Raw genomic sequence first — 25,479 nt, forward strand, 5'->3', positions numbered from 1 at the left:
CCCCAGGGAAGCTGCCAGTTATCCACCAACTGACTGCTATCTACATTTTGCTCACCCCCCCCCCCTTACTATACCCAAGACTAGTCTACAGAGCTAGGAACAGTTCTGAACTGCCATATTCAGAAGTGCACACAGTACATTAGTGGCACTGCCACAGGGCTGTCAGAGCAAACTTGGTCATTTGCAAAAATCCAGACCAGCCAGTGGTAACCTGGCATGCTGTAGTGTTGGTTGATGTGGGAAGACCACAGTTCAAATCCCCACTTAGCCAGGAAAGCTTGGAGTGATCAGAGACCAGACATTCAATCCACCACATTAGGTTGCTGGCAAAGGAAGAGGAACATGCCTATGGTCCTTAAAGGATTTACTGTTGAGTTTGGAAGGGTTGTGGCTCAGCAGAAGAACATCCTCTTTGCAACAGAAGGGCCCAAATTCAATCCTAAGCCTCTCCAGGTAAACAAGAGAAAGATTCCTGCCCGGAACCCTGGAAAACCACCACCAGTCAGTGTTGACAATACCAAACTAGGTGAATCAATGCTCTGATACCATGCAAAGCCGCTTCCTGAATCGTTTTGGGAACATACTTTCAATGAGAGGTGAAAGAGACTGTAGCACAGCCCTGGAAATTACAGACATGTACACCAACCCAGTCCATCAAGCTGCATGGACCTATGCAAACACTGCAGACAGCTTAGCAGTGACCAGCTGAACAGTAGGCAGGGCAACATCTCTACGAAGCCAGCATCTAAGGAAGCCAGCACAGAAAGCAGTGGGAATGACTCACAAAACCCCATTTCTTAATCCAGGGGCCCCTAGCTCAGACAAACTAGTGTATGGAACCATGCAAATCTCAAGTCCCATTAATAAAGATGAAAGTATGCTATACACATACACACACACCACAACCCTGTAGTAGGACTAGCCAGTCTGTTATATTTGATACCGCCGCTCATACAAGCACCCAATTGCTTGTCACCCTATTGCTTCATTTCATATAACCAGGTTCAATGAGAGGGGAGTCATCACCTTCAGTAGCCAGGCACAAGCAGAGTCATCAGTAGATTAGCTCAGCCCTACCACATGCATATTTAAGAATTCACCATTATTCACAGAGCGTGGAAGGAACTGGGACCAGCATGGCCGCCATTCTGCGCCAACAAAGCTACACGGCTATTTTCAGAAGGTTGGGAGGGGGACAAGCAATCTACTGGGGCCCAAGGGAATCGAGGCTTCTCTGTATTTCCAGAGCCATGCACACAAAATGGAAGTCACTCAGCCCTAGAAAAGCACCGTTGTCTTTAGCCTATACTGTGGGGGCTTCCACGGCACCATGCTATAGACAGATGACAGAGAAGAGATACTTGAACATTCCACAACTGGCATTTCACATGTAATGATAGTGTATGGCATTAGGCAAAGCTTACAACATTATGGCACCTATAGTGGACATTCGGCAACATATAGCCTTGTTCACTGGTGTGTTAGCAATGGAGAAAAATGCAGAACACTGCATCCAGAGAAGCCAGCAATAGCTTCTCCACCTCCAGAAGCCACATGTGATCACTTGGCTCCCTGGGTTTCTGGTATGCAGCCATATAGCCCATTTCCTAGCCTCTTGCCCCATATTAGGTCCTGTGTTTCCACAAATCAATGGCTGCAGCTTGATTCCGACATAGCAGAACTAAGCTACATGGAGAATGAGACCAAGCATCACCTTGTTCTTCTTCTAAGCCACACCAAGGTCAGAAGCAGCACAGAAGCCACGGCACAATCTTTTCAGGGCAGATCCCTCGGTCCCTTTCCAATGCTGCTTGTGCCCAGTCCACCCTGCCCAATACTACTTAAGTGACCTGGCGAAGGCAAGGAAAGAAGGCTACCAAAGGCAATGGCAGAGACCACAAAAAAAAAAAAAAAGGGCAGCCCTTCTACTCAACAGCCAAGCCCACCTTAGATGACAGCAGCCGACAGCACACCACAGATGCTCAACAGAGGAGCCCAGCTTTCTTCGCTGAAAGAGGGACAAAGGTAAGAAGGGCAACTCCTTGCTCACCACTCCCACACCAAAGCTATAAAAAAACTCTACCCCACTGAACAAAGAACATTTTGCATAGACACAGATGAACAATGCACAACACCCTCAAGGAGGCAACTCAGTGGGAACGCAAGAGCTCCCAGTCAGAAGGCAAGAAGAGTGTGCACCCAAAAGGGAGACACCCACCACACTACCAGCATGACAGTAGGTGCCTCCCAGCCAGTGACCAAGTCCTTCTCTAGGGCCAACTGCCACGGCCACCAAGCCAGGTGGTGCACACTGCCAAGCTGAGCATATGGGGGGGGGGGGAAGAGAGAAGTCTAAGTAAGAGAGGTACCCAGGCTTCTCCACCACAGCCTAGGGAAGGGAATGGGGCACCCCTGGCTGAAGTGGCCAGCCTGCCTGCAGGTGTGGAGCCCAGTGCCCTGCCTCCAGCCGGTCTCCTGCCCCAGCCCCATGGCTCTGCCCCCTCCTGGGGGCTCCTACCTCCTCCTCGAGGCTGTTGCTGCTGTGCTCGTTCTCCTTGGGCAGGTTGCTCATGGTGGGTGCGGGGCAGGGCACGAGAGAGGCGAGGCTGGCGTGCTGGTCCTGGGCAGGGCGCCTGGCCTGGGCCCCCAGTCCTCGGGGGCAGGGGGCTGCCGGGCGTGGGAGCGGGCGGTGGGGCAGGTGGCTGGTGCAGCGAGCCGGGGAGAGAGGAAGGAGGGTGCTGGGGGTGGCCGGGGAGGGAGTCCCGACGTGCGCTGGTGCCGTGCAGGTGGTCGAGGGGGCAGTGCGGCTCTTTCAGGCGCCCAGCCGCAGCCTCACATCCAGCTGGCTGCCGCCGCCGGCCAATGAGCGGCCAAGGGGCCAACGAGCTGCAGCTGCTGCGGCCCCGCGCAGCCTCCTCGACTGCGCGCACCGGAGGGAGCGCCCTGCCCTGCCCGGCCGGGCTGCGGTGGGATGGGTGGGGGGGCGGGACCGGTCCAGCCCCTCGCCCTGCATCACCGTTTCCAGGGTGACTGGGCAGCCAATCCCCACCGCCGGCTGCAAACTTTCTTCGCCCTCGACGGCTGCGGCTCCTCCGCGAAACTTTTTAAACTTTGATGAACTTTCTTAAAGGGCTTGCGCGCCGCCGCCTCCCCCGCCCTGCTCTTGGCTGCCCCCCTCTCTCCAACAGGCAGCCCCCCCCCGGGTTTGCACAAGTCCCACACTGTCCCCACTCCAGCCCCATAAGAAAGGGGGCGCAGGAGGACCAGATGTCACAACCCCAAAGGAGGACCAGGCACCCCAGAATGTGGGACAGCCAAGAAAAAAGAGGCTGTCCCCACTCTTGCCCCGTAAGATGGGGGGGGCTGCAGGGAAACCAGATGTCAACCACAAAAGAGGACCAGGCACCCCAAAATGTGGGACATCCAAGAAAAATGGAGGACATGGCAAAATAAAAACTAAAAGCACTCGAAAATGGATTTCATGTGGCTAATTTAAACACTAGGTTACTTATTCTTAAATTTAAAACTATACTACATAGAATTTATTAACGCCAAGAAGTCTCTGCGCTGCCCGCTCACAGAGAAAAGGAGGACATTTGAGTTCTTTCCAGGACACAAGGCTAAAATGAGGACATGTCCTGGGAAAAGAGGACGCCTGGTCACCCTGCGCCCCTATCTTATGGCGTGGGGACAGTGTACAGGGTGACCAGACTTCCTCTTTTCCCAGGATATGTTCCCTTTTTTAGCCTCTAGCGCTCGCCTCCGTTTTGCTCCCCGCCCCTGCACGGAATGGCTCCGGAGGGGAGGGGAGCCGCTTGCACGGCACGGTGAGGCTCCCTGCAAAATAGTGCTTTGCCCCCTCTAGCTACGCCACCGGTCTCTCTTCTCGTAGGGGCGTCCCGAAGCGAAAGCGTCGCGCTGCAACTGTGGGAGTCCGGACTGGGACGCTTCCCTTTCCAAGTCCCCTCCTTCCACCCCTTCCCAAGGCCCCGATCCCAGCCGATTCCGGCCCATCTGGAGTTCCTAAATTCCGTTCGCTGCCAGGAACCAGCCTGCTCCACCGGGGTGATTCGACGTCCCACATCAGGTCACAAACCCCGGGTGGGGCTAAGGGGATTGAGAAATTGAGGGGGGGGGTGTGAATTAACACGGAGTTGGAACGCCATCAAAGCGTCGGAATCCGACCCTCCACTGACCATCGCGATCTGAGAGCCCGATCCTATGCACCTCTACTCAGAACTAAGTCCCATTATGGTCAATGGGGCTTACTCCCAGGAAAGTGTGGATAGGATTGCAGCCTTAGAGCCCAATTCCATGCGTGTCTGCTCAGAAGTAAATTCTATTATAGTCAATTGGGCTTACTCCTAGGTAAGTGTGGGTAGGAGTGTAGCCTTACAGCCCAATCCTGTGCATGTCTACCCAAAATAAGTCCATTATAGCCAATGGGGTTTACTCCCAGGTAAGTGTGGATAGGATTGCAGCCTTACACCCCAATTATGTGCATGTCTACTCAGAAGTAAGTCCATTGTAGGCAATGGGGCTTACTCCCAGGTAAGTGTGGTAGGATTGTAGCCTTACAGCCCAATCCTATGCATACCTACTCAGAAATAAATCCCATTGTAGCCAGTGGGGTTTACATGGCACTGAATGTGGCAGGACTCACAGAGGTCGTTCCCAAACGGAGTGTCGTGCGAACGCTTCAAGCGTTTTTTCAAGCGGCAGTCAAGTGGTATAGCCTTCCCCGGACGATACCACTTCAGGCTGCGGGGGGGGGGCAATATTTCTCGCCTAAAAAAAAACCCCAAGAAAACAAACTCTGCCCACAAAAAATATGCCTGGAAGGAGGGCTGGGTGAGCTCCTGTCTCCTGTTGTTGTTCTTTGGGTAGGGAGCGTGTTATTCGGTTTTTTCCCGGGAAAGGCAGCCTGAACTGCTACAGCCCAGCCCAGGAGAGACATTTGGGGTGAATTATGCTGGTGGGAGAAACTGGTCCTTCTTCTCTCTGGCCCGGAGGTCTCTTCCTTTAATGCTAGATGTGCTCGTAGCTGCTGATAGTGAGGACAAAGCGGAGGAAGGGAAAGCACTCACCACATGCTCAAATGCACTCTTGTCTATTTCATCGCGGTTGCTTGGGGCTGATATTGTGCAGTGTGTACGTTTTGGTTTTGTTTTTTGAAACCCCCTGGAGGATCCCGTTGGGCTCAAAAACACAGGATGAAAAAAATATATATATCTGAAAGAAATCAATAGTCCAGGGAAAAGCACTTGCTAGAAACGAACCCCTGCAGACTGACATCAGCACGGGGTTTCGTGTGCAGGCAAGAGATGGACTCCTGGGACCGGTGGGCAGCAGCGCCATTACTGGGGGGTGGGAGCAGTGGCGTAGCTAGAGGGGGGCAAAGCACTAAGTTTTGCAGGGAGCCTCACCGGGGCGTTCCCCATGGGGGGGAGCAAAACGGAGAGGAGGAGCCGCTCGCACGCCGTAGTGAGGCTCCCTGCAAAACTTAGTGCTTTTCCCCCCTCTAGCTACGCCACTGCTTGTCGGAAACCACTTTTTGCACCTCTTTGAAACCTGCTGGATGTGTTTAGACTGTGGTCTGAATGCACGGACTGGTGCAGCCAATTCGGCGTGTGGCCATCCTTTAGTGGCTGCTTTAACCCATTCCTGCCCAGTCCACAGGTGTACACATTTCACATACGCAGAAATGGTTTTAATTAAATTTTTTCTTGGCTCTCCACAATTTCCCCCTCTGTTCTTCTTAGGGTCTACATTTTTTTGGTATATGCATGAAAAGAAATAGAATATAATATTTTTGAAATTCATCAAAGAATTCGAAACTATAACTCATAAAAAAAAGAAAATCCACATTAAAATTATGCGCTTGCTGCTCTTAAAAAGGGGGACGCAGAGATGCCTGAGACTTGGGCTGCAATCCTATTCACACTTACCTGAGAGTAAGTAAGCCCCATTGATTGTAATGAGACTTACTTCTGAGTAGACATGCATAGGCTTGGGCTCTGAGGCTGCACCTCTATCCACACTTATCTGGGACTGGGAGTAACCCCCATTGACTATGATGGAACTTACTTCTAAGTAGACAATGTCCTCTTCTTGTCCCCAGACCATGAGAATTGTATTCACGAAAATTTGCCCCCATCCTTCCCAACCTACAACCAGAGGACCAGCAGGAGCTTCTCAAATGCTCAAAAAAAGTCAGATCCAGCTCTAATTCCTGCTCCACCACCCCAAAACGGGATCCACGAGCAACTGCATGCTGCCTCTTTTATTCTGGAAAATCTTTGCGCTACTCAATCGTAGTTTTAACTCAGCGTTGCTCCCACAACGTAATACGGTGTGGATGAGGCAAGCCGCAAGTCCAGATAGGGGCAGGGCTTTCAGAGCGGCTGATCTCCCCAACCAGGTGCGATTTTAATGTGTGCGCATTAGAGGGCGAGACCCTGATGTCCTTGGACGTTATTGGACAACGTCTAACTGAACCTGATTTAATTGTAAGTACACGACAGTGGATGAATTGTACCTATTTTTTCAGTGCCTGCGTGTTTGAGACAGAATCAACCATGATCTAGCAGTGTATCTCCTACTACATCAGGGACTGGCAGTGGGTGGGAAGGCAGGTGAGGCAGAGCCTCCCCATCAGAGTTCTTCCAAAAGCACTGCTGCTGCATGGCACCCACAACCCACAACTCTGTGCTCCCTTTCTCCTCACTCTGTGCATGGGTTGTAGGTGCTTGGGTGCCTCAGGCAGTGCTGTTAGAAGGACTCCGGAGGGGAGGCTCTGCCTCACCTGCCTCCCCATCGCAGGTCCCTGTCCCAGTCGCTTTTCGAAGGACTCTGGTGGGTAACGCCTCTGTGTTATGTATATTTTGTTTTTAATTCATTGTAGCATGTTCCACAGAGTTGTTGATTCCCCCTCCCTCCCTTTATCCTCACAACAACCCTCTGAGGTTGCAGTGACTAGCCCAAGGTCACCCACTGAAAGGAAGGTGTCAGCATGGGGATGGGGCTGAAACTGTCCTGTAAAAATAACAGTGGGGTGCCTTGGAGAGACAAGAGAACCATCAGGTCTGAAAACCTTAAAAAGATTAGGTTTTTAGGAACTTCTTTCCAACCAGAGCCCACCCAGAGTGGAATGAACAGGTCAGAATTCCTACGTTCTAACTTGTTTTTGTGCAAAAAGGAAACAAAACTAAAACAGTGGAATTTGTTCAGGGCACATGAGAACAATCCTTTGGGAATGAGATCCCTGCACTGTTAAAATTGCATTGCCTTTTTCTCACCAAATCCTATTTTTAGCAGATTGGAATTAGTGATACTGAAGCATTAAAAAAACAAACCTGGTTCACACATCAGAAAAGACTAGGTGGGACTAGGAAGGAATAATTAATATATTCTGTTTGGTTTTCTGTGTCAGTCCTGTGCCAGAAGCAGTAACAACCAGCCTGTACTACCTGGGTGACTAGACGCCCCACATGGAACAAACCCCAGGTTGGGGTAAGGGAGGGTGACGGAGAAATGGAATGGATTAACGTGGATTTGGAATGCCCTGAGTGGCAAAATTTGGTCCTCGGTTGGCCAGGGGGGTCTTTCCAGCATCAGAACCACCACCCCCATTTTTCAACCCTAATGGCTGAGACACAGGCAGATACATAGGAAACATTGCAGGCAGACATTGCCAATAGCAGGGTGAACAAAATCTACACTGGGACACACTCATGCGCTTGCTAGAAGGCACAGACACAATAGTTCCAAGTCTCCATCCAGGCGTACTCAAATGTGTGTTTGCATACATAAACAATGAAAAATGTCAACAGCTGCACACACATGTTACAATGTATTGAAGTTTAAAAAAAACAACACACACACATACACATACAAGCACATACAATTACTTAATTCCTGGCTTCTTATTCATTCTCCTGTTCTGCCTTTTGTCACACAAGTTTTTGTTGTCTGTAGCTTGCCAAATTGGCAACTTCATGGATAATTTTCTAAAAAGCAAAACACTGTGGAGGACAGAGCCACACTGTAAATCACAATCTCTGACTAGAATTCCTTCTGCTTAATCCCAGATGTGTGTAGGGGGTGCTATAGCTCCTATATGGTGGGTGAAAGGCACTCTGCACATGTTCAGAGGTATGACTTTCCATACTCCAAAAAACATTGGGATTGACAATTTATGATGCTTGGCTTAAATCAAGCCCCAGGATGCAAGGAATTAGGATGTAGTGCTTTGCACAACCCTTTGCAGTGAATAGGAACTCTGCAAGAGCACCAGCAATCATTCATTCATTCATTTATTCAGAGGAAGCTAGTGCAGGGCAACTTCCCAGTGCACTTTGCCTTCTGTCCCCAATGGCCCAGGAGTGGTAGCAGGGGACCCAGCTGCTGTGTTTCAGCAGTTTATTTTGTGGAACGATTAAACTGCACATTGTAAATGCTCGGTTCTTGAGCCCCACCTTGGGAGATGACACATCCTACCATCCTGCTTATACTGCACCTGCCAGATGGCTCCGGGTGGCGGACCTGTGAGACCTCCTTTGAGAAACACAGCCCAGCGTGTCCACACCCATAGACCAAACACTCTGTGCCAGTGTGGTGAATGCCATTTGAAATGCAACCTTTCTGTCTGAGGCTTGAAAAAAGTGCAGGGCAGTAGGACCCAAAACTGTTGAAGAATTTCTCCAGGCATCTGGACTACAAGACAGTGTTTAACCTCTTCCACTGATCTGCCTTCCACTCAAGAGACTGCCTATGACATTTTGCTCCTCTAGCTCCACCAGATCCAGGACTCTCCCAGATATAATGACAGGCATCATCTTGCTAGATACCTGAATGTTTGCCCTGGGCTCTCTCACATTATCAACATTCACCTTACAGATATCCTCAAACATGGGGGACAACAGCAGTGATTCTCTGGTCACCAGAAACCAGCTCAAAGGTAATTTGGCCATTACAGTCATAATAAGTATTGGAATTTCATTTGCCTGCTTTTCTGGTATTCTTAGATAAAAATTGTCTGTTCTGGTGGCCACCTGACCTACCTCATCCTCCAGTACCAAATAAAGGGCTTTTAGCCAAACCTTGGGACAGTGACTTCCACTTGCTTACACTTTTCTGTATCAGCCAGAACCTCAAGGCATCTCTGTTCAATATTATCCTTATTCAAATTTACCATTAGGAAGACTCACTGGGGCTGCTTCTATGGACTGGTGTCTTGACCATCAGCTAGCCCGAGTCCATCGACACCAGGGACATGCAGTGTGTGGTGAGGCAGAGTCTCCCCACTGGAGTCCTTTGCAAAGTGCCACCATGTGTGAGGTGTGCAAGCAGACACAACCCATGCGTGCAGTGCTTGCACACCTCACACGTGGCAGCATTTTTTGAAGGACTCCAGTGGGGAGGTTCTGCCTCACCTGCCTCCCCACCCACATTCCTGATCTACACGCCCTTCTGCACTCTGCCGCTGAAGAGAGGAATCTTGAACCTGGATTATGTCATCAATGGCTGGAGTACTCTGGCATACTTCCCTCCTCACACTCTACCATGATTGCATCACGGTCTCAGGAGGCAACGGGGACTCTGGAGAGGTGGGCCAAGTGAGGCCTGGTGACCTATAGGCCAGTTGCCTACAAAAGGCTCCAGTCTGGTCCTCTGACTGCTCCCCATTCATGACTAACCCTCCAGCCCTCAGAATCTTCTCAGGTTCATGCCATACACACATGACCTTGGATCACCTTCCAATTCTTGCTCCATTTTTATGTGGCTCCATTGTCAATGGCTTTCCTGTGCTTTTTCATCTCACTTCTATAAAACATGTTCAGTATGGAGATGTTTCTCTGAAACTCAGGAATGTCAATGCTTTTAAAACCACAGTGGTCTCTAATTCATCTTACCTCATTAAGCAGCCTCCCATTTCACAAAATCTGCCTTTAGAAAAAAAAATCAAATACCTTTGCTGCCATTCCACTTCCAGCTGTCACTCCATTTCAATCAAACTGGATAAACTCCTGATCACTTGAGCCAAGATTATTCCCAATAATAACCATTTTCTCTTTCACAGTCCAACTCAGTTGCCAGAATCCAAATGTAAAGTAGCATCTTATCTTGTGGGCAATTTGGAGCTGATGTTGATTATCATAAGGATAATCAAGGTAAGGAATAGCTGAATCTTGGCCGGCCCAAGACCTCCTGGCGCCTGAGGTAGAGGGTCAAATGTTGCCCCCCCCTTATCTGGTGATGAGCCAGCCTCTGTTTCTCTCAGCCCCTGGACTGGAAAAGGAGGAGGGGGCAGAGTGAAAGAGGAATGGTGGAGAAGAAAACCAAACTTCTTCAATTCGAAAATGGGTACTGCAAGAAGAGGAGAGGGGCAGCCCAATCCTACCTAACTTCCCATATGCTGATGCAGCCAAACTGATGGGGCACACTGCATCCCATGGGGGAATGTTGAGCTCTGAAGACCTCCTCAAGGTAAGGGAACATTTGTACCTTTACCCCAGGGTAAGCCTGTGCAGCCTCACTGGGTCAATTCAAACCTGCATCATCTACTTTGCTGGCACAAGTCCACATGGACTCAGGAAGGCAAATAAAGGCCAGGAAAGGGGATAGAATATACATGCTGCGACTGCCACCAAAACAACCCCGTTCCTGGCCTCAATCTGCCCTCCTCCCTACTCCAGTCTCCTCCCTCTCTAGGAGGAAATATTTGACTCATGGGTTACAAAATGAAATTCCAAAGATTGTCTTTGGGAATGAGTTTGCAGAGTAATTCAAAAGCTATCTCCTGAGTTTTCAAACCCAGGCCTATGATTGGTGTTCACTGCTTGGAGCCCTGCTATCTGACCAGAAGGAGGAAGACTTCTTGGTTTGGGTTCCATGACCAGCAGCAGGTGGAGCAGATCAACACAGGCTGGTAAGTTTGGGAAGTGCTGCTCTAGTCCATCACTCTGCTCTCTTCTAGGCTTCTTCTTTCACTCTGTTCTCCTCTTTCTTTCAAATCCAGGGAGGGGGGGGAGGAGCAGTGAAGGCAAGAGGACAGACAGAGATGAATGTCCACCAATCTGTTGCCTAAGGGGACTGCCTCAGCTGGCCTCATGGATGGGCTAGCCCTGCCTACCTACAAACTGAGCTCCAGCCAATTTGCACATCCAGCGAACACTCATTATGTGCAGAGTAATCAAGTGATATTATTTGTTACTACTAGTGTTTGGAATGTTTATATATCTCTTTTCATAAACTAGACTTCTCAGAGAAGCTGTGTAATGCATATGTGAAAACAGGGATGCTACTCTTAGGTGTGTGGACCAAAAGGTTCCTTATTATCCAAACACTATGGTGATAATTTGCACAAGGATCAGGCACACCAAATTCTTGTAAAAAAATTTTTTAACAACCAGGCAGAGAAAAAGGTTCTACCCACCCTGCTCCAGCTGTGCAGGTCTCTGTGCCCCCTTTCAAGCTAGAACTAACAGATGGGTGAATGGGAATTTAGGCAAGCTGTGGGAAGGTGGTTGGCATGTTGGCCAGTCATTTCATTAGCAATCTGTATCAAGTATATGATAATTCCATGAGGGCCTAGTGTAAAAGCTTGGCATTGCTTCTCCTGGCTCTTTCCTGGACATAAAGACTGTATATAGAACAGAAAACCAGAACAGAACAGAGAACAAAGTAGTTTGCCCTTAAGGGGACATGCAAGGGAATCTCACTGACAGCCTAGTCTTATTTGGGGCTTATGGTGTCGGATCTTGTAATCTGTCACTGTAAGTTCTGAACCAAGGGTGCAAAAGCTGTGCTGTGGTTCTGCATGCTGGGGCTGTGATAGGCCTGAGGTAGGAGGGGAGGATCTTGGTGGCAGCTGTGTATACTGATATCCTATCCTCCTTTCCCTACCCCAAACTGCCCCCTCCTTGGTCATACACCAGCTAAATTTAACTGGCATCAGTCCAAAGAGACCTACTGGAGGTCAGGTGGCTGCCGAGAGATAAGTAACAAAGATTTTTACTTATCTCTCTTGGGCTGTCTAGCTACCTTCCCATAGCACACAGTGCGCACTCCATCAGCAGCACTTCATGCTTTGGGCTGGCAGGGGATAGGATTAGGCCCTAAACTCCCTCCTATCTTGTGATTTCTTTTTGGTTTTTTTAAAATTATTTTACTCAGATTGCTTCCATACTGGTCTTATATTATGTGGTTAGCTACCTTGGCCCTTTTGAGGACAGAAGGTGTGGGAATATTTAAAGCAAAGAGGTTCTTAATAGCCCTCAACAAATATTTCCCATGAAGTTGTGCTTTATCTGTTAAGAGATGAGGGGGCATTCAGGCTTATCTGGAGACTCTTATCTTCTTGCATGGGAACTGTGGAGGTTAACTATCACAGACCCTGGTCTCTGGCCCTTCACCAGCTCCGATCAGCTTGATCAGAGACAGGGTCTTCTTGTTAACAGCACCACAAATGTGGAATTCCTTCCTCAAGCAGATGCACCAATTCCCCAAAACAGTCTGCTTTTACATAGAACATTCCTATTTTTGCACTGCTGGTCTTGCTACTTTCATCCTACTTTTGTTTGTTTTAATTTTATTTTCATTTCAGGGTGGGTTGTTCCTATTTATAAAGGTATGCTGCCTTGTGAAATTCTAACTCAAATATGGGTCATAAAATACATAAACAACCAAACTGTGATGGGGCACTCTGCACGAAGTCAGAGGTACTATTTTCTCCAGACTACAAGCCTGAAGTAACTCCGGACACCAACAAATTTCCGGAGGGCCAGAGGTTCATTGGAGACTGGGGACTCCCTGAGGGTTGCATTGAGAGGCCTCGAGGGCTGCAAGTGGCCCCAGGGCCGGGGTTTGGGCACCCCTGGTTTAGATTGACATGCTGCTGTATGGCCTATAGAGGCCAGATCTAGGCTCTGTTATCATTTTTGCACCAGAGTTTCCTTTCAGCCCATGTTGGGGATGAATTATTGTTGTAAAGTTCAACTGAAAATACTTTAAAGTTCCCTTACATATTTTATTTAGCTGTCAGCAGCAGCGGCGGCGGCAGTAACAATTCCCTCCTGCTCTTCTCCCCCCCCATGCATCTCAGTTGTGCCGTGAGCTTTTGCAGATGTGGTGGCCTGCTCTCAGATCTCCTTGGTGATTAGCAGTGACATTTTTCAGCTTGCTCACCTAGGCTGGGAAGAAACTCCTTCAGTGTCTCCATAGCATTCCTTAGGCAGAAGGACATGACTCAGTTTCTGCTAGAGCAGACCCAAGCTGGTGGGAAGGGGAGGGGAAACTCCTCTCACTAAAAAGTCCAACAGGAAAAAAAAAACATACATCCCTTTTAGAATTTTCCCATCAAGAAAAGCTGCTTTTCTCACAGGAAATGCTGCAAATATGAAAGTAGGTGGTGCCTTTTCTCCTTCCACAAATCTTTTATTATTGCTCAACCGAGCAAGGCGAAAAAGGTGTGGGAAAATCTTAATTTTTATTAGGTTTTCCCCCCTTAGAAACAGGGTCGGCCCAAGGCGTTGCAATGCTTTAACTGGAACAATGTCAGGGGCCAGGGCATTTGGGAATTTTAAAATGGTGCTAGAGAAGAACATGGACAGTCCAATGCAGCTACTGCTCTTTTTGCTAATACCCAGTAAACCATGGGGTTGCTTAAAAAGTGATGTGGGGGAAGCACAGGCAGCCACAGGCAGAGTTCTCCTTTGTGCCACCGCTACAGAGAACTCTTCTCCATCAATTCCTGGGCAGATGACAGGGTAGACATCTTGTAAAGAGTCGTGGCATTTCCATGTGGGGCCCCACAAAAGGCTTATGCTGGAGGTCCCCCAAAAGCTAGTACCAATGCTGCAAGCCAGTACCCTGCGAGGATGCAAAAGCAGCCATTTTCAAACAGGAGATTGAAACATTGTATTGGGTAGCGCATTAAGTCCAGAGACACTGACAGGTGAATGGTGGGTTACATCTTAGCATGTTCCCGTACAAGTGATGCTTAAATGGAGTTTTGCATTTTCTGTACTTTAATATGACGAGGCTGTCAATTCAGAGCCATCCAAACCTGACATTTCTGAAGTGGGATCTGCTGATCTCGCAATACTGCCTACCCTTGAAAAACTCATCTCCAGTCTGATATGTGAGCAACAGGTAGTGGTGTCACTAGGATTTGCATCACCCTACAGGAGACCATCACCCCCATGATGGACCTCCTACCATGCGGTGGGCGAGGCAATGCCCTAGGCGGTGGGCACCGTGATGCACCATTGCCCCACCCATGCTGGTGTTTGGCTTTAACTTTTGATAGAATACAGATATTTCAGAGTATTTGGGTTCACTGAATTCTGCATGAAATTACGCATCAAATGATATATCACATAATGGTAATATTTGAAAATACCAAGATTAAAAAATTTTTGGTGAATAGTGGTGTCATCCCCCTGTGTGTGTCACCAAGTGCGTCCTGCACCCCCTAAACCCTCCTAGCAATGCCACTGGTAGACTGGTAATTGGTCTTCACAGACAGTGGCCCTTCTCAGCCCTACCGAGAGCTGCCAGCCAAAAATTTTCTGCATGCATAATCAGGCAGTCAATTAGTCAATTAATGCCAGACACACACAACAGAACAACATTCACTTGCTTCTTTCAGCTTCCTTCCCTGCTTGGAGCCTTCGGCTTAATTTCAACATTGAACCCTCACCATCACCGACGTCGATGGCTGGGTTCCCTTGGAGAAAAACAGTCCCTGGCTGGACGCTTCTTCTCCAAAACTGCACACCATCTGTAGGAACAAGGCCTCTCCTGGCCACTGATCCTCGGATCTCATCAGACCCGCAATTCTGGGAAGAGCGTGTTTTCCAAGAGCTTTCCAGGAGCTCAGTAAAACACAGCTACTCAGCCACCTCAGGCCCCACCCCTCCTACTGTGTTTATGTATTGTATATATTGTATTAAGTGTTAAGTGTGTTATTTTTGTTTTTGGGATATGTGAGGCTTCCCTGTGGGGGAGGGGAGGGCCCGCCCAGCCTTTCCGAGGGGGACCTCCCCTCAGACTAGTTCCCCACAAGAAGGGGGGGTTGCATCACCCGGTTCCCCTTCTTTGGGTTGGCAGCATTCGTTAGTCAGGAGCAGGGGCTGCTAGCAGCAGATCCTCCTACCTGCTCTTCTAAATCCCAACTGCCTTGTCATCCCTGGCCTCCAGGTTTATGTAGGGCAGACCCCTCCCCTTCCCTCACAGGGATGGTATAAAAAGGGCCTGTCTCTGGGCCTGCCCTTCCCTGGGCTTACCACAACTCCTCCCCTTCCTCTCTCTGTTTCCCTCCCACCTCCTCTCACCTGGAGTTGCCCAGGTTGTTCCTGAGAGGGCTGGGAAGGCTGCTCCCTGGGTAAGCTGGGGAGGAGGGGGAGGAGGGGAACCCCGACAGGATAATTTAAAAAAATCAATAAAAAAAATATCTGAATGCAAACATGTACACCATCAACTCACCATCCCCCACTCCAAGCATATTCAGTTAGCCCAGTTTCACTATTGCTACGGGATGCTCACTTCATGCAGCATTTCATCAAGAACTGTGTGCCACAGAGCCATTGGTAGGTCATGGCAAAATGGCAGGGGAGGAAATGAGAAACTGAGAGACAGCACCTTGCTGGGACTTCTTTCACATGTCACAGGCATGGGCAACTGTAGTTGGTGCAGAATTAAGATGGATGGCAGGCTCACACCCCCCAAGATCATGTCACAGAAATGACTCAAACCTAATTTTCTGAGATGAGAGGCACTCCTATAAATGGGCAGCAGAGCTGCTTGATCATCGTACTGCTGCACTGCATTTCTTCCTGCCCTGACAGTCATGCCTTTAGCAGCTGCCCTCTGATAACACACATGCTCAACTTCACCACAGAGCACTTCTGCTATGACAGTGTGGAGCTCATGGTCTACTGCAGCCTCCATTCTGGTTTGCATTGTGGAATGTTCAACAACATTCGGCTCTCGTCTTCATCCCAATGGGGCCTTCCTATGTTCCTGGAAAAGCTATTGGATGCTGCTTTCTGCTGACCTCCCTCTTTATGCCTGTTTTCTAGCATCATGGAGATGGGAATCACAAAAATGGCTACGATGCCATTGAGACAGGTCTATAGACCTCCCCTCCCTTTATAAGAACATAGGGAACATTGAGGAACATAGGAAAAACAAAGTCCACTTAGCTTAGTATTGTCAACATTGTTTGGTAGCAGACAGGCAGTGGCAATCCTGGCCCCTGTACCACACGGGGCCAGGATTGCAGAATGCCTCCCCCACCAGGGGCCTTTTGAGGAGGCCACACATGGCCTCCTCTGGCCCTCTCAAGGCCTTCTGAGGCCTCTGTAAGGCCTTAAATGTCACTTCTGGTTTTCTGGGGTTCTGACTTTAAAGGCCTTCTTGAGACCTCAGAAGGCCTTTGGAGGGCTATGGAGGCCATATGCGGCCTATTCCAGCCCTATGAATGTGGCGGGGGGGGGAAGGTGGTGGTGGGTAAGAATGGAGCTGTTAGCACTGCTGGTGTGGTGCCTTAGGGCATTTGCTCCCTTTGATCCCCCCTCCAGTACATGCCAGTGCATGACAGGCATGTTTCTCTGCCCTGCCTAGGGGACTGAACTTCCCGAGTGCAAAACAGGTGTTGTATGTCTGGGCTACACAAAATGCTACAGTGAATGTCATGGACCACAGTGTACAGGTAAGGACAGATAGAGAATGGGAATGAGATGTTCTGAGATTAATTAGCCTTGCTCTGAATGGAACTCTAGTTGGTGACTCTTCCACTTTTTACTTAGCCACTTGCTGGACCTTTCATTGGTTTATATCCTCCCCAAGTGCATTTTTCCCATGCCATATTGCATTCACATCTATTGCTCACCTGTCCTTCTAATCTCAAGGCTGGGAAAATGTGATTCTTTTCCCAACTAGCAGGACCACTGTGATTTGGAGTCATGTCTGACATGTAGCTGGGCAAAAGTTATAAACACTCATTAGATAGTACCTATGACAGCACTGGTAATTATTTATGACAGTATTAACTCACACCTATGCCATTTTCTGATTCTAACTGAACCTGCAGTGAAGAAACTCAATCTGAAATTTCAGAGTACAGGTATCTGCAAAACAATATGGTATTCTGGCAAGGTATTTCAAATTACCATAATTTCTGAGTTTAGAGAAGCACCAAAGGATTACAGGAGTCCTAAATACGTGTATCACTCCTTTTAATAATTGCCAGCCAATTTCATAGAATTGTAGTGTTGAAAGGGAACAAAATGCTGCAAGTTTCATCCTCCCATTGCAAGGTAAGGTTAGGCAAACACCTACCCATCACTTCTATGAGAACCCATCAAATTCCGGCCAGGGTGCATCAATAGCCAAAAAGCAAAATCATCACACTAATATTTCCCAGTTAACAACAATTCCAGGTGAATCAAACAAGCATTTCAAACTACATGCTGCAATAGTAGGTAACCCCATCCCTACAAAAAAAACAGGCAAATAAAAACTCATGAAAATATAGGCACTCTGGCCAATCTGACCTGGAATTACATTCTTATGAGTCTATCCCTTGGACTTTTCTGTCTTCATCACAGTGTTGTGTGTGGCATACAGCCCTCGTCTTAATGTGACAGCCTGTTTATGCCTGTGTACACAAGACCTGTCTCACCAGTCCTCTATGTGCCAGTCTTGAATATGGGTGTATGAAATTGGTTGCTAAGCTTGGTTGGTTGCATTAGCCTTGGAGAAGTTCATGGTTCCCTTGAAGAGATGCAATCTGATCTGAAATGGACACCGTACGCTATCCTTTTGAACTCTGAAGGCCTCACCTCAGTCATGTGGCTAACAAGGGATTAGTAAACTGGGGGGAGATGAGAGCAAAATGAGGCATCATTCTGGAACAGGCTGCTCAATTAAACACAAAGGAAATAAGCTGCAAGATTAAGGGAAAAAGATGGGACCGCAAATGTTAATGTGCTGGAACCCAAAATACTTTGCTGCGGCAAATGGAAGGAGGAAAAGAAAGAGGCTCCCTGGACTAGAGGCAGTGACCGGGGCAGTATCAGCTTAGGCAACCCCAAACAAAAATAGCATTTGCAAGTGCTTGCACTCAAGAGGCAAGCTTCATTGCTGGGAATGGAAGCAGCAAGGCTTCCCAAGGATGTCAGGGTAGCAGAGCCTGTGGGCGAGATAGAGCCTTGTGGGAGGACATGCAGAAGGAAAAGAACGAGTCTGGAACAAAAAGCAGAAGCTGGGAGGGAGAGAGACACTACGGAGTGCTGCAGGCATATTGCTGGACTGTGCCAAATGAAAAGACAGACGGTCATCTCTCTAACAAATGGAGCAGGGTGGGGTTATAGCCTTGCAGTTAATGGCAAATACAACACGCTTGTTTAATAGGATGTTTTGGAAGTTATTTGTTCCAACAATGTGGAATGTAAGTTACACTCACCTGTCAGCCTGATGATGTGAACCAATTTTGACTAACAGTACAATCCTAGCTAACTCCCCACAAGGCAATGCAGTGGCCCCAGCACGGCCTTCGTTACATCTCCCGGGGGAGTTTTGGCCCCAACAGGCCTCCATGAGGCAAGGAAACATTTGTTCCTTTGCCCTGAGATAAGCCCCTGTGGGCTGGGTGGGCCGTCATGGACCTGCGCCAGTTTGATAGCTGGCGCAAGTCTGAGTTGATCCATAAAGGTGGACCAAGCTTGGGATTTGGCCGGAATTCTGCACTGTCGCCGCAGAATCTGCACCCCCTCCCACGCCCACCCTCCTTCCCATCCTTGTCACTGCCCCATTACACCCACCTCTCTCATGTTCTGCCTTCCCCCTGCCCTGTTCCATCCCCTACTTAGCCTTATATCCTCCAGCTGTAGTGTCCCTGGTCCATCAGAGCACAGACCTGGCCCTTTGCTTCTTATGGCAGTGGTCATGCCCCGCCCACTGGCCTAATCACATTTGGCTGGCTGGTGAAATATTTACATGAACCGCATTTACATGCGGGTGGAACATGTATTCTGCTGGCATAAACCGTTATTAGAATTGGGCCTTAAGGCTGCAGTCTTATGCACACTTACCTGAGAGTAAGTCCTATTGAACAAAATGATACTTCTTAGTAAATGTGCATAAGGTGGTACTGTAACTATATGTGTTGCTAGGAGTGCTGGATAGAAGAAGAAATTTTTAAGTAGCTGGCAGACACAATCTGGAAAGATTCCAGAGTGCAGACGTTACCTTTTGAGGTCTAGTGTTGCTTGCTCACACGATGCCTGCCCAAGTGAAACATTTGTAAATAAGCAGACTACTACAAGGACACCCTAAGTCCAGGGGTCTCTCTGTCTCCTTCAAAGCAAAATGATCTGATAAAGATCTGCTTGAGATAGTGGGAGAATGATCCCACATCATGGATGAACATGATGGAACATCACTGATGACAGTGGTGGAGGTGCAGGCTCTCTGGCAGGATGACATCCCCCTCTAAGAGAATGTTCTTGGAATGACTCCTATGGGGAAAGAATATGGAAAGCATGAGGACAGAACTTAAAATCCACATGAACTTTGCAGGAAAAGTTATGTGAGTAGACCCTACTTGTCTAGGGTCTACTTTCCAACAAATTTCATCCCCACTTGCCAACAAATTTCACATGGATTTTCAATCAGGTGTCTATGTCTGTTCAACCACAGGATTATCCTGGAAAATATTCTCATCAAAGCAAACACTACATTCAAACTATTGAGACGTCTGAATGACTGGAAGTTGATGGTTGAAGGAATCATATGACTATCTGTGTCAATAAATGGTGCGAGAAATGGATGAGAAGGGAGCAAGGATTCAAAATTCTTCAGACACCCAAGAAATTATGTTCAAGCTCTCCAAGTAAAAGACTGTGGCAAGGCAATATTCAGATATCTGTACTTTTAAGACTTTTGACTACTTTAGCTTACTGAGCTGAAAAACTCCAATCTGCGGTCTGATGATGAGTAAACATGGAGGTACTGGACAATGATTCTGTATTCAGTGGTTATCATTGCTCATTTGGAGGTGTGGCAAATCTACTATGGTGTGGCATTTCCCCCATTCTAAGGTCAATTCAAAAGGCACCTCTTTGCCCAGTTAGCAGGTATTTTAACAACTATTGCGGTTTTAAAGTGAACTGTTAACCCTCTTTTTAAGGTTTAAGGGTCTTTTTAAGACAGAAAAGTGGGATAGAATTATATGAATGAATGAATGAATGAATTGCCCCAGGAATTACAATCCAGTTAATTCCATCCAAGTAGAGAGATGCCACTTTTTCCCCCACCCATCCAGCTGGGGTGCCTTGGCTTTTAAAACTCATTTATAGCAGAAATTCAACAGATGAAGTTTTTTCCAACATAGAAATGTGTTGCTGGCACCAGCTTTACCAATTCAATAATTGCTTATCACACAACTGTTAAACGATGGAATAACCCTCCCAGAAGAAAGGAAAACAGTGACCCTTAGAAAACGTACAGGAAGAGAAAGTGGAGGCACAAACACCCCTTCAGCATGTAAGTTAAAATTACATTATAACAAATGTAATTATTCCTCTGAGGGCTGGAGATAAGAATAGGCCCTCAGTTTGGCTGTACTTGTCGTAAGAGGCGACTGAACAGCCACTGGGTAGATGGGACTCGTTAGCCTGGGAAGGCAGCTCATATGAGAGAAGGAAAACTCTGATCCCAAACCTCCACTGCCTTGTGGCTACATCCAGTTATGGAAAAGGCTTCAGGAGTCAACCTTGAGGCAAAATCCGGAGCCGGAGTCCTTGAGGCAGTTCATGGCTGAACACAGTCACGTTCTGACAACTCCTGCGACGCCGCTGGAACCAACCATATTGGCTTCTGCCTTTCCATTGGATCATTTCAGTGACGTGGAGAGGGGGAATTTGCTGCATGGGAAACAGTCTATCCTCCAAATCTACTTTACCCAACTGGAGAGGACACTCTGTTCCAGAACACTATTCAGAGTGTGATACCATAGTCTTCCAAGACTGAAGGATGCCAACAAGAAGAATAACAAATGGAAAAAAAAAATAGAAATGCAGAACTAGAATGCTTGACCATAACAAAGACAAATAAAATCACATCATTAGTGATTGTTAATAGCATATGAGGTTTTTTAAGTTTTCATTTTATTGGATGGGCTTCTGGTTCTAGCACACACCCCCTCTTTGTATTTTGGCTGTCCCAGGCCTGGGAATACCTGATGTATAGGTTTGTACGTCAAGCTGTTTATTCCCAGCAAGTTATTTAAAAAAAGAGAGAGAGGGAGAGGATGGAGATGGGTTGAAAGTCTGGAGGGATTTGCCTTAAATAGTCAAGCCGGAGAGGCAGAGGGGAGTGTGCAGCAGGCCTCCAAGGAGGGAGCCTGTACAAGAGGGGAGATTCAAAAAACCAGCAAGCTCCTTACTAGGCTTGGAAAAGATTATTCTTGGTTTTAACTGCTTAGGGCTTTCCTGCCATTTTAGACAAGCTGTGAGCAGCCACCCACCACAGGTGGCAGGATTGTCACCTTCTCAAAAGAAGACTTTGGTCTGTGTGCAATGACACTGTCAGGGCAGCAGGGGAGGATAGCAAAGTGGCACGGGAGTGTAGGAAGACAGCACAAGAAGCAGGCAATCTCAAACAGAGCCAAAGAAGCAGACACAAGCTTGTTTGTTGCAGAAGCATGTATTGGTAAAAGGAGCAGGCAGAAGAGTAGTCAGTGAAACGGTCCAGAAGTCAGGGATACAGCAGGTCACAGTCACGAGAAAGCAGTCCAAATCAGTACACAAACCAGCAGCACGGCACGCAGGAACTCCACCACAACAACCCACACCCAGGAGTCTGTCCTTGCCCCATATATACTGGGGCCAGCCAATCAGAGTAGGGCGACCTCATAGTCACAAGACAGTCTTGTGACCCACTCTGATTGGCTGTCCAGTGGTGCATTGCACCATTCCTCCATAGCCTACGTGACTCAGCACACATCTTTCCCCAAGTCATGTGACTCCCCCCTGTAACAGGTGCACCTGATTGCGTCAGCATACATATACAGTGCTGCTGCTGTTCCTTTAACTGGCATTTCATACCAGGCCTGGACACCAAGGCCCCTCCTGCCACATCCTAGCTTACAACAGTTTCAGGGCCTGGGATGCCAAAGGCCTGACAGACATCATGTATTGTTGTGAAATAATCTGTTCATTGGGACTGAGGGGACACTGACCAGAAGACCCACCAGGTTCAATAACCAGACAGAAAAACGGGTCCTAGTTGTGACAATCTCTTTCTACTTTGTTCTTCATATGCTTGTCCGTAGAAGGCCCAGATTGAAAGAGAGAAGGAAAGAGGAGGTAGAATGGAGAGGTAGAATGGAGAGAAGGGAGAAAGGAGGCAAAAGCTGCAATGATTCCAGTGACAAAAGAACTTATTGGTGCTCAAATTTTGCCTGCTGCATTCTTTAAACAAGATGCAAAAGCCATTCAGTAATAAAACAAGACAGATGACAATCCAAGGAACTGGGCCACCCCTGCAAAATAACAGCCAATTGTACCTGGAGTTTGCTTCCAAGTCATGTTGGCCAATTGTTCTGTTCATCTGAAACAACCATGCAAATGATCAAAATGTAATCTCTAAGTGGTCTGCCCCTACAAGCCCAGATCACACACCTCAGCGTGCAAACATCTGGGTTGAAGCACCCTGAAAGACTATGTCAGTCAGACCTTATAATCCAAACACCCATTCAGAAACCCAAAGAGATCTTCCAGCGATTGCCCAAACAATACCATTGGAGAAAGATCAACGATTCTGGGCTATTTAATGGGGGACCTTCCTCATGAAGAAATTATCAGCTCTCAACTGTACCATTGCCTCCTGCAAAGGTTGTTTCTGACTGCCCAACAGTTAGTGTGAGATTGGTAAGGAATCAGACTGTCAGGTTCAGACCCTGAGTAGTCTCCTTGCAAGGGCTGGCCCAAGAATTCCCAGCATGGGAGGCAGCAGGTCAAATTACTGTCCCTCTCACTGGGTGGCACAGAAGCTGCTGCCTTCATCATTCCGCTGCATCCTGCTACTTGGATTTGAAATAGAACAGAGTGAAAGAGGAAGTGCGGAGGACATTCTGACAATCTAGCCCACTACTCTTCATTCCATGTTTTGTTCTTTCTGGATCATGGTAACAGGAAGAGGAGGAATGGTGAAGGTGAGTGGGCACTCCCACCCCGCCCCCCTCCCCGATTCTGCCTGCTGAGACATCTGCCCCAAGTGGTCGCATTGATGACACAGCTCTGCTCCTTGTACCTTTCTGAACTGCATAGAGGGCAGAATTTCACCAGGTCCCCCTTTTTCATCACGGGGGCAGGGTAAACCCTACCTAGAGAATTTCCTCTTTCACAGGTGTCTTCAAGAAAATGGGAGAAACAGTGCCACACTGTTCAGTCTCAAAAAAAGAACTAGTATGATGTCCTCAAAAGTTGAGTCGTTTCACCACAGGTCTACACACGCCAAATACTATTTGGAGGCCAAACAGAGCTATGGGGGACTTCACCTACCCAAAACACGGCACAACCAAGGAGTGGGAGGAGATGGCTGGGGAGAAGTCTCAGGCTGTGAGCGTTCAGTTTGTGTTCTGAAAAAGCCTTCGCATCGTTGGGCAGGATTTGTAGAGCTACGTGGCTTGTGAAATATTCATCGCGTCTCTCTATTTGGGACATGAAATCCCTCTAAATTACTCTAAATATTTCATTGCTGGGGTTGAGGAACAATCTCACCACTTGAGGGCTGACATGCAAAGGCAGTGTGATGTGTGTGTCTATGTCCTAAAGATTTAAGCTATATTGGTGGCTTAGGAAGGGGCTGAGCCACTTTCACTCTCCAAGAAGCTGGGTGTGTGCAAGCTGACATGTTCAAAGGGAATGCTGGGAACATTGGTTGATGTGGGAGTTCCTGTCAGGCATCGTGCAAGGTGAGCCTCCCTGGTTCCCTTCACCATTCTCCCTCACTCCTGGGCTCCCTTTCCGCTTCTCACATTCCATCCTCTCATTTAGTTCTCCCCCACTCAATCTGAGCACTTCTTGTTAACATGTTGTGAAAGGAACATTCCTGGGCCCATGTCTTGTTGAAAGCAATTCCCCATCACATTAAATGTGTAGGATCTGCCGGGCACCCTGAATAACCAAGCTCCTTTCCAGAGTTGATATTCTCTGCTGCCATTGGCTGCCTCTATGTGCAACTGTGGCAGTTCATGTTTGCTTGCCCCGTTGGGCCATTCCAGCACAGGACTAGGAGGCAGAGGTGACCATTGACTTGGTTGCAATCTCTGTGTGTGGGCATACAAATGCATACATTTCCATAATGCACACATGCGCACTAACAGCCCGGTCCTATTCACCATTGGCACAGCAGGCCTTCAAGGACCATGCTGTATCCAGTGCTGAAACTGAGTAGGCCAGAGATCTCCCTGGGGTAAGAGAACATTTGTTCCCTTACCCTTTGTCAAGCCCCAGCCTGTCCAATGGGGCTACTTGAATCTGCACCAGCAAAATCCAAAGTCCAAGAAGCTCCATGTAGGGCTTCCTGACATGGGAAGGGGGTTAGGATATGGTGGAGGGGTTAGGGAGTTAGGATATATCCCAGGCCTGAACTGTTCTAAAACATCCTCTGCCTTCCTCTGTACCACCTTCCCCCTGCTCCTGCGTCGCTTGCTGCTGTACTTACCAGCGCCATTGGCCATCAGGCTGTGCCAGCAGGATGGCCAGCAGGATGGCTCCACTCATGAGTTGTCACTAATTTGCTTTACGGCATGTTTGTGATGGTTAGTCGTGGTGCAGCAGCTACTGTGCTGGTACTGCACAACAATACAATGGGGCTGTAAGGCATTACATTGGCCAGTCTGGGCTCAATCTGCATTTTAGTACACATGCTTGAGCAACAGATCAGCATGTTAAGCTATGTGTCCCTTATAAGTAAGAGGAACATGAATGAGTTCAAGCACAGAATGGTGTTGCATCCTGAATTACAAAGGGATTCTGGGAAGCTCCATGTATAGTGGTGGTGCGATTTTATTATCACCACCAATAACAATATCAAACCTATACAGAAATAAGCTTATAGCAGAAATAAGCTATACAATATCAAACCTATACAGAAATAAGAAATACAGCAAGGCCTTGCTGAGGGAGAGTCAGCATGGCTTCTGTAAGGGTAAGTCTTGCCTCACGAACCTTATAGAATTCTTTGAAAAGGTCAACAGGCATGTGGATGCGGGACAACCCGTGGACATTATATATCTGGACTTTCAGAAGGCGTTTGACACGGTCCCTCACCAAAGGCTACTGAAAAAACTCCACAGTCAGGGAATTAGAGGACAGGTCCTCTCATGGATTGAGAACTGGTTGGAGGCCAGGAAGCAGAGAGTGGGTGTCAATGGGCAATTTTCACAATGGAGAGAGGTGAAAA

The 25,479-nt window shown here is 48.0% G+C and overlaps 1 protein-coding gene and 1 long non-coding RNA gene across 3 annotated transcripts in view; one reads left to right on the forward strand and one right to left on the reverse strand.

Annotated features, from left to right (window-relative positions):
• Positions 1 to 2,951, reverse strand: part of RBPMS2 (RNA binding protein, mRNA processing factor 2) — a 40,266-nt gene extending 37,315 nt beyond the window's left edge. For both annotated transcript variants that reach the window (XR_010794795.1, XM_066635421.1), the window contains exon 1: positions 2,519 to 2,951. Coding sequence is in view for 1 of the 2 variants with exons in the window: in XM_066635421.1 (XP_066491518.1) it covers positions 2,519 to 2,572 (54 nt within the window). In the remaining variant the exon portion in view is untranslated. The remainder of the gene's footprint in view (positions 1 to 2,518) is intronic.
• Positions 1,699 to 21,096, forward strand: LOC136658634 (uncharacterized). The gene is made up of 3 exons (XR_010794796.1): positions 1,699 to 2,025; positions 8,899 to 8,959; positions 19,708 to 21,096. It is a non-coding gene; the product is annotated as an uncharacterized lncRNA (long non-coding RNA).
• Positions 21,097 to 25,479: the final 4,383 nt, after the last annotated feature.

The sequence above is a fragment of the Tiliqua scincoides genome, chromosome 8, assembly GCF_035046505.1.
Source record: "Tiliqua scincoides isolate rTilSci1 chromosome 8, rTilSci1.hap2, whole genome shotgun sequence".
NCBI classification, from domain to species: domain Eukaryota; kingdom Metazoa; phylum Chordata; class Lepidosauria; order Squamata; family Scincidae; genus Tiliqua; species Tiliqua scincoides.